The following is a 9,312-nucleotide window of genomic DNA, read 5'->3' as shown; positions in this document are numbered from 1 at the left end:
TCGAGTAGTGCTCTGTCTCTCGAGTAGTGCTCTGTCTCTCGAGTAGTGCTCTGTCTCTCGAGTAGTGCTCTGTCTCTCGAGTAGTGCTCTGTCTCAGTTTCTCTTTCCCTCTCTGTCTGTGATATGAGAAGTAGTAGTATTGAAGGAGTATTGATCTTAGTCAGTCAGGTTAATCACTATCTATCTCTCTGTCTGTCTCCACAGCCGCCCTCAGTCCGCCAAGAGCTCCATGGGAAACACCGTGACCAGGAGTAAGGACTGACATTACATCACAGACATTACTACCACTGACATTACTACCGCATACATTACTACCACTGACGTTACTACCACTGACATTACAACCACTGACATTACTATCACTGACTGGAGAAAATATCTCAGATCTCTTCTATCGGTTAAATGATCCACAGCTCTGGATATAATCAGAGACCAGAAGATATATTTTTCCTAAAGATGTCGATCATGATTTTTCAAGCACAGCAACAATGTCCGTGACATGTACTGTATGAAATCTGTCCAGTATCCCAGCACATTGTAAATATAGTATTGGAACTGACCCTGTGTGTAGCGTCTTACTTTCTGGGGTTCTTCTTATTTCTATTTCCTGTGTGTTTTGGTTCTACCTTGTGTTATTTGTAGTACTACATTGAAGTTGATCACGGCATTGTTGGGTTTAGAGTTTGCAAGAAAGGCATTTCACTGTACTTGTGCACGTGACATTACGACTTGAAACGGGAGTTTGGTTTATAGCTGTTAACGTTCCCTCTTTTCTCYCCCTCTCTTTCCTCTCTCTGGCTTATAACCATTGTTCCTCTCTCCTCCCTCTCCGTTTCCTCCCTTCCTCTCTTCCCTTCACTCCTCTCCCCGAAGCGAAAGCGGCTTCCTCCAGAGGTCCCTCCACCCCGGGCTCTCTCCAGCGTTCCCGTAGCGACGTGGATGTGAACGCTGCCGCCACCGCTAGTGCCAAGACCAGGATGACTCCCGTGCCCGCCTCGCCCGCCCCCTTCAGCGCTGCCTCCGCTCTGCCACCCGGSTCCTACGCCTCTCTAGGTGAGCCAAAACATATGTTCTGTCTCTCTGTGTGTGTGTGTGTGTGTTTGTGTGTGTGTGTGTTCTAATTAAGCAGTAAGGTCCGAGGGGGTGTGGTATATGGCCAGTATACCACGGCTAAGGGCTGTTCTTAGGCACGAGTGCCCGGAAACAGCCGTTAGCCGCGGTATAGTGATCATATACCACAAAATCCTTGGGGCGCCTTATTGCTCTTATAAACTGGTTACCGGCYTAATTAGAGCAGTGAAAATAAAWAAATGTTTTGTCATTCCCGTTGTATACGGTCTGATGTACCACGGCGGTCAGCCAATCAGCATTCAGTGCTTCAACCACCCCCGTTTTATAATTCTATTTCTGTGAGCCTCATACCTTCACAGACGCTTTTGCTGACTACGAGGGATATAGGACCATAGCATGGAGATTTAACAACAATTTCAATTTTATTTTTCAAAATATGATGATTAAAATACATCTTAAGGCCTTTCCAAAATCTTGTAACCCCCCCCAGTCTTCCATATGGGGATTATCCTGCTAACTTCTGKTAACCTCTCTCCTGGACTTTCCTGCTCTTGTTTTTGCCCTTAGACAACACACCTGGTAACATTAGGCCAGAGGGTAAGATGAGATGGCTAACTGTGTGTTTGTTCTTGATGTGTGGGAGCTGGAAGACTTGACCCAGATTTTTCTGTCCCCTTTTGGTCTGTGTAATACACTGCGCCATGTTTACAGTGGTCGTCTTTGTAGTGTGCTACGTCATTGACTATATACGGTGCTCATCTGTGGAACTCTGCATGGACTGTCTGCATGGTGGAACTACGTTGAACTGGGTCATCATAGCCAGAGAGAGGAGACCGAGACATTGACTGTGTCCACAAATAGACCTGTCCAACTCACGTGACTGTAAAGGCAGGCAGCCTCAGTGTCTGTCGGGTTATTGACCTTTATCGTTGCCTGTTTAACGGTAATGTCATGAACTCATGCTGTGCTGTATTCTCCTTTCCCCCTGAATGAACCATTGTCCTACCTAGAACAGAATACTTGAATATACTTGTTGTGAATCATGTTTCTGTATTTGTGTCTATTGTTGTGAATGAATATGTTGAGATGGATTTTTGTTTTTTATAGAGGATGAGACATTTGTGACTTGAGATGTCTTGCTTGGACCAGCTTAATAGAGATTTGAGTGCATGTGTCTGTTGAAATGGCTGGCAGCAACCTGCAAGTATAGACTAGCGAGTGTCTCTGTTTATGTATGAGATCTCTGGCTGCAGGTGATGATGGCTGGTGTCGCCAAGCCGCGTGTGTCTGCATTTGAATGGATCTGTGTCCACGTGAAGTTAAGTCTGTTTTCTCCCTCCCCGACCTCTCTCTCTCTATCACTGTCTCTCTCCGTCTGTCTCTCTCTCTCTATCACTATCTCTCTCCGTCTGTCTCTCTCTCTCTCCCTTCCAGGCCGTGTGCGTACCAGGAGAACGAGTTCGGGGAGCGGCGTGGGGGCGAGTCCCTCTGTCACAGACAGTAGGGGGAGAAGTCGAGCCAAAATGGTGTCAGTGTCTCAACGTGAGTGTCTTCCCCCGCTATATGGGCAACACTCCGTAATGAAAAAAGACACGTTGTTTCTCTAGATCAGTGTTTCTTGATTCTGGTCCTGGGGACCCAAAAGGGTGCACATATTTGTTTTTTGCCCTGCACTACACACCTGATTCCACTAATCAAGTCATCAAACTTTTAATCAGGTGTGTAGTGCCAGGGCAAAAACAAATATGTGCACCTTTGGGACCCCAGGATCAAGAATCACTGATCTAGAGCAATTGTTTGACATTTTTTACCACCTTTTCGACATTTGTGTGGGTATGTATMTTTCTCCCTTTATAAATARACCATACTATGTRGTGTTGCAGCTGGCAGTCGTTCTGGCTCCCCTGGTCGTCTCCTGAGCCATACATACGGCAGGATCCCCAGGGCAACTGGAGCGGCAACGCCAGCAGACAGGAGGCCTAAAGTCCCCCGCAGCCATGGCTGCAGCCGAGACACCAGTCCAGACAGATCAGGCCTGGGTAAGGACCAGGAAGGACAACACACAGATACACTGAAGACAGAAAACAGCCCCTCTACAGCTGTACTCCTCCTCTCCAACCTCTCTGCTCTCTGAACCACCTAATTTCCTGTCTGTCACTGAATGCAAACTATTTTCCTCTGTCCTGACTAATTCAACTCCTCTCTACTCCGCTGGATCTCTCTCTCTCTGAGTGTGTTGCTGTCTGTCTGGCTGTGTGTTATAAAGCTCTTTCATCTCTCCTCTGCTGCTCTCTCTCTCTGTGTCCCCGTCCCCCCCACCACTATGCTAGCGAGGAGTCGTATCCCCCGGCCCAGCATGAGTCAGGGCTGCAGCAGGGACACCTCTAGGGAGAGCAGCCGGGACACCAGCCCCGCTCGGGGATTCTCTCCTCTGGGTGAGTACGGTATAGTAACATGCCCAGCCCAGAGACCATAGCCACCATGCCCCTCAAATGCTTGGTTGCCGGGGGCCTGAACCCTGACTAGCCCTCTSTAGAYTAGAACACAAAGGCCATCATCAGACCACAAGAAAACCAACCGAAACGYARCTCTTCTGCTTCCGTCTTCTGCATGCCTTTTACTTGTGTCTTTCAKATTTTTCCTTTTCACTCCTGAGTGACAACAACATTTTCCTCAACAACCATTTTTTACTAATCATGCCAGAGTCATTGATGACACGGCACGGGATGAGTTGACGCTGAACTTGTGTCCGCGGTCAGCTTATAGACTTGCGATCAGAGCCTTTGTGTCCAACGCCGGGACGCCMCTCAGCGTTTTTCCCGCTAATGTTTGCATGAAGCCAGTTAGCGTTGCCACATGGTAGAATTCCTCCTGCTCGGGTTGACAGGTCATGTACTGTGTGAGTTGAAGAAGATGCTCTTTTTAAAGCTGTGTCTAACTTCACGTGTGGGATATCCTCTCCCGGTTTTCCATCTGTAGCTCTACAGATGGTCATACTATCAACAAACTATCGGTTGATAAGCCACTGGTTTCTAAGGTTACGGTTAGTTTTAGAATAAGCGTTAGGCTAAGGGTGACGTTTTGGGTTAGGATAAGTGTAAGGTTAGGATAAGGGTTAGTAGATGGGACTATCCAAGTAAAGTATCACCCCACTCCCTCCCGTGTTCCTCCTCTAGCGTCCAGACGTGTCTCCCGCTCCACCAGTGCTCTCCACTCGGCTGAGTCTGTGGGCCGCTCAGGTGACCTGTCCTGCARGTCTCTATTAGACCAGACAATGGCATGTCAGTGTTCCATCGTGCAGTTCGCCTCGATCGCCCACAGAGGGCGATGGAGAGCTGAGCATCCTCCTTATTTCAGTTTGGATGCGTCTTATTTTTCAAGTCAATCTGTGTTATTTTGTGTCATTCTGTTTTGTTAGTACACTTTTTTTATTGGCCCTCATACTGTGCTGTAAAATAAAACAATTCATCATATTATTATTTWGTGTTGTCTTCTCTTGAGTTTCTCATGACCTGCTGATGAAATTTGCTTMGTTTGTTTTTTCCCCCGTGACTTTTACACCCCATTTAATAGGTRGACTGCTTTTCCTTTGTAATACTGTATTACTGTGCTCCTATAATACTACAATACTATTCTAAAAGTATTATAATATCCCTGTGTTTCCTCCAGAGCGTCTAGGTCTGGCCCACCAGGCCCGTATCTCAGCCTCTGTCAACGCCATGAGGATCCTCAACACTGGGACRGAGGTGGAGGCAGCTGTAGCCGATGCCCTGTTACTAGGAGACGCCAGGAACAACAAGGTGTGACTTAGATTCTCCATCCTCTTTACCATCTGAGTCATAGCATGCTGATCATAATAGCTTTGATGGCTTTTTCGCATTCTCATTTTCTTGGATTAGCATCTATTTGGACTCTTATTTGCCTCTRGAATGTAGTCTTATGGCAGCTTGTTGAACAGTAAGTGTCGTTGGTTTCTCTTCACTCTGTGGCATGACTTAGTGAGCATGCTGTATATGTACCTGTAGGACCATTTGACCTCTTAACCCTTGACCCCTCAGCGGCGGCCAGTCAGACGGCGGTACGAGTCCCCGGGCATCTACTCAGACGACGACGCTAACAGCGACGCCAGCAGCGCCTGCTCTGAGCGCTCGTATGGCTCGCGGAACGGCGGCCCGCCCCACTACATGAGACAGACGGAGGACGTGGCCGAGGTGCTGAACCACTGTGCCAGTTCCAACTGGTCTGAGAGGAAGGAGGGGCTGCTGGGACTACAGAGCCTGCTCGTTAGCCAGAGAATTCTCAGGTGGGATAGAGACGATCTATTTTTGTTTTGAACTTTTGTAATGTCGCGTATTTGAGGCCGTCACTGAGACAACTGTGCTCTAGATACAAATCTGTTTTCTCGCACGGCAAGTGGTACCGGAGTGCCAAGTCTAAGTCCAAGAGGCTTCTAAACAGCTTCTACCCCCAAGCTGAACAATTCATAAAAATCGCCAACGGACAATTTACATTGACCCCCCCCCTGTACACTGCTGCTACTCGCTGTTTGTTTGTTACCTATGCATAGTCACTTTGCCCCCACCTACATGTCCAGATTACCTCAACTAGCCTGTACCCCTGCACATTGACTCGGTACCGGTGCCCCCTGTATATAGCCTCGTTATTGTTACTTGTTATTTTAGCCTACTTGGTAAATATTTTCTTCTTATTTTACTGCACTGTTGGTTAAGGGCTTGTAAGTAAGCATTCCACGGTAAAGTCTACACTTGTTGTATTCGGCGCATGTGGCAAATAAAGTTTGATTTGAAATCTGGCCGAAACCAAAAGGTGCTGTGCGATTGATTGCCTTACTTTTCTTCCGCTCGTGTGTCGCAGTCGCGTGGAGCTGAAGAGATTGTGTGAGATCTTCACAAGGATGTTTGCCGACCCACACAGCAAGGTGAGCCCCCCCGTGTCTGATATAACCTGTGTTCTGACGTGAAGCTAATGTAGTTACTGTACTAACTAACTGTCTGTTTTTGTGTCGCATGGTGGTCTTTGCGGTGGATTTATAACATCAGCGAGTAAGTGTTTTTGTTTTTGTCTGTCACTTTTTGATAGTAATGCAATCGAATCGAACTATTCAGATAGTTGATTGGTTAATTATTGATGTTCTGTGTGTTGGCCTACTGTAATACTCCTTAACGGTAAAGTAAATATGTATAGCCTGTTATTGACTGGCTGGGTGGTCACTGTGTCTGGTGTCAGGTGTTCAGTATGTTTCTGGAGACCCTGGTAGACTTCATCACCCTGCACAGAGAGGACGTGCAGGACTGGCTGTTTGTCCTGCTCACCCAGCTGCTGAAGAAGATGGGAGCTGACCTCCTGGGTTCCGTACAGGCCAAGGTCCAGAAGGCTCTGGACGTCACCAGGTCAGAACTAAAGCCCCATCTCTATTACTGTTTTCACACAGGTATTTATTTCTCCACTTTTTGCTTTTCAGCACAATTCCACCCACTATGGTGGATGTGTAACCAGGCCAGCTCAGTACAGCTTGGTTTGGCTCTGCTTGGTAGTGTGAAAAGCCCTTAGATGTTGCTTTTGTCTGTTTGTAGAGGTTCTAGTGCAGGGTTCCCCAACTGGCGACCCGCGGGATCGAATTTGTCCCACGAGTGGTTTTATTCGTCCCCCCATGTTGTCTGAGAATTTTTTTTTTTTTGCATTTTCATTGTTGGACATACGTTTTTTTTATCAGGTCCAGGTGATTTTATTTTGGGAAATCTGTTCCCAAGTATTTCCACACATAAAAGAAAGACACGTGATAATATACAAATGAGGGTTGAAATTATTATGTTTTAGTCAAATATTATATCGCTTTGGGCTTCTTGCAGTCAATTTGCCATCTACAAATGATTTGTAATTAGGTACCGGCCCCACGACAATCCACGCAAGAAAAAAAAKGTCCCTTGCCTGAATCTAGTTGATGATCTCTGTTCTAGTGGATCAATCCCTCTCATCTCATGCCTTTTTCTATTTCTTTTCCTCTCTCTTTCCCAGGGACTCGTTCCCGTTGGACCAGCAGTTTAACATCCTGATGCGTTTCATCGTGGACCAGACCCAGACCCCCAACCTGAAGGTCAAGGTGGCCATCCTGAGGTACATTGAGTGCCTGGCCCGTCAAATGGACCCCGCAGACTTTGTCAACTCCAGCGAGACACGCCTGGCCGTCTCCCGCATCATCACCTGGACCACGGAACCAAAGAGCTCCGACGTCCGGAAGGTGGGTCGAGTTGGGTTTCTTTGTTTCCATAGCAACAGCGTCAGACACTTAAAAAAAAAATTTGACTTTGTGTTTCACAGGGACAATGCACATTAATCAGCATTTCTGTAAATGTCCCAGATTTAACCAGCCGGCCAATTTTCAACTGATCAGCCGAAGCTCTAAAATAACTATTGTTTGCTGGCTTTATCCCTTTTTTTGGTTGTTTTTATTTTTGTATTTTAAACGGATCATTTCCCCACCCTACCCGTCGGTCGACCCCAACCCCAGAGCTTCCACCATAGCTGGGCAGGTGAGGAGTTGTCAGGCAGGCCCAGCACCACCGTAGCCTCTCTACCTGGAGAGGGYAACGTGGAGGAGAGGTGCAAGCAGGTAGTAGAGCCCCCCGGCCCATCAGTCAGCTGCACGGTCTGCAGTCTGCCTAACATAACTTCTTCAAGCCTGGGCTCTCTGTCTCTAATCCAACTTCGCCTTGCTGGCAGACACAGAGTTGTTTCTGCTTTATAACTATGAATGTAAAGGACAATGCAGGGGTGGGAATGGGGACTGAAATGGCTCTGAATGAGCCAGAACAGTTGTTTCTGCTTTCAAAGTMTTCTTCATAATGAGTGAATGTTAAAGCGGCAATCAGCAGTTGAAAAGATAACAAGGTGTTGACCCAACCACTGTTTTGCTAAAAAGCTGGGAGATTGGGCTGGAGAAATGCAACCACTCTCAAATTCATAGACCGAGCTAGGGATGCAAGGACTAACCATCCATGATATCAAAATGATAGTTTTAACTATGTTTTGAGGCWGTAKCGRSTMTGTTTTACATTTACTTTGTTTACAAACAATGGAGTTAAACAAGCTAATATTTGGGTACATATWATTCATTTATAAGTCAAACCGTTTATGTCGCAACTGCAGATTMCCCCTTTAAGCGACGGMGTGGGAATGGGCAACACAATGGCTCTGAATGTGCGGTAATATTMCGTTTRTCTAATAGCCTGTGCTGCTGTTACTTGTTACTCATAGTTCTTGTTTATCTGCAGTGACCAGGTTTGGTTGACCAACATGCATGGAATTTCACCCGAGAGCATTGCGATGCTGGTTTTTGAACTGGTTTACGAGAACTGACATTGGTTCTAACGCGCCTGACTAACTGAATGCTAGCTGAACCTCAACGAATGTGTGCTTCTGTKTTTCCGCGCGGTGCACAAGGATCATGTATTTGTCAGTACATTGATTGACTACTCATTGTTCCGTAAGAGCAMAATGGGCTTGTCGAATGTTCCCTCTCTTCTCGAAGGGCCGAACATTACCTTGAAATGCACTTCCCTGTTGCGTGATATCGCATATCGATGTTAGTGGGGGGAAAAGTGAACGCCCTCTTTGTCGACCTCTAACCATTGACCTCGCTGTGACCCTTTAATCCCCAGGCGGCCCAGGTGGTTCTGATCGCCTTGTTCGAGCTGTATGACAAAAACATTTATTTTTACTGCTTTAATTACGTTGGTAACCAGTTTATAAATAGGCAATAAGGCACCTCAGGTTTGTGATATATGGCCAATATACCACGGCTAAGGGCTGTATCCAGCACTCTAAGAACAGCCCTCAGCCGTGGTATATTGGCATATACCACACTCCTCTGTCTTTATGCTTATATCATATGATGCATTCCAGTATGTTTAGATTACAATTGTCCATGTTACAGCAAGCAAGGTTTAGGTTGATGGCTATACGGTGCCAGTGAGAAAAGGGACCTTCTGAGCAAATTCCCTACTCTTCTCTCATGGTGAGTAGATATTTGGGATCCAGCCATTTTAGCCCTGCTCCGTCTCATCCTCTCGAGACGCGACTAGACGTGAACGTCAGAGTCAGGTCTTACCACGCCGGTGTTGCTGGAGTTCCGCAGTGGCTATGCAGCAGTGTTAGTGGCTCCGTCCTGGAAGTCTTGGGCAGGGCCCCAGCAGCATGGTGAACTCTGGGTGTTCAGTCGAC

The 9,312-nt window shown here is 46.9% G+C and overlaps 1 protein-coding gene across 12 annotated transcripts in view; it reads left to right on the top strand.

Annotated features, from left to right (window-relative positions):
* The window catches only part of LOC111953763 (CLIP-associating protein 1-B), a 46,033-nt gene that overhangs the window by 20,208 nt on the left and 16,513 nt on the right, over positions 1-9,312 (top strand). For 7 of the 12 annotated variants that reach the window (XM_070435489.1, XM_070435488.1, XM_070435490.1 and 4 more), the window contains 12 exons: positions 205-251; positions 874-1,053; positions 2,506-2,613; positions 2,955-3,110; positions 3,402-3,506; positions 4,248-4,310; positions 4,741-4,871; positions 5,130-5,374; positions 5,947-6,010; positions 6,319-6,482; positions 7,108-7,330; positions 7,601-7,702. In XM_070435489.1, the coding sequence (XP_070291590.1) occupies positions 205-251; positions 874-1,053; positions 2,506-2,613; positions 2,955-3,110; positions 3,402-3,506; positions 4,248-4,310; positions 4,741-4,871; positions 5,130-5,374; positions 5,947-6,010; positions 6,319-6,482; positions 7,108-7,330; positions 7,601-7,702 (1,588 nt within the window). The remainder of the gene's footprint in view (positions 1-204; positions 252-873; positions 1,054-2,505; positions 2,614-2,954; positions 3,111-3,401; positions 3,507-4,247; positions 4,311-4,740; positions 4,872-5,129; positions 5,375-5,946; positions 6,011-6,318; positions 6,483-7,107; positions 7,331-7,600; positions 7,703-9,312) is intronic. The other 5 variants (XM_070435491.1, XM_023973243.2, XM_070435493.1 and 2 more) reach the window with 5 other exon arrangements.

Source organism: Salvelinus sp. IW2-2015, linkage group LG27 (assembly GCF_002910315.2).
Source record: "Salvelinus sp. IW2-2015 linkage group LG27, ASM291031v2, whole genome shotgun sequence".
NCBI lineage: Eukaryota > Metazoa > Chordata > Actinopteri > Salmoniformes > Salmonidae > Salvelinus > Salvelinus sp. IW2-2015.
The sequence above is the reverse complement of the archived record's forward strand: the minus strand, read 5'-3'. Positions and strand labels throughout refer to the sequence as shown.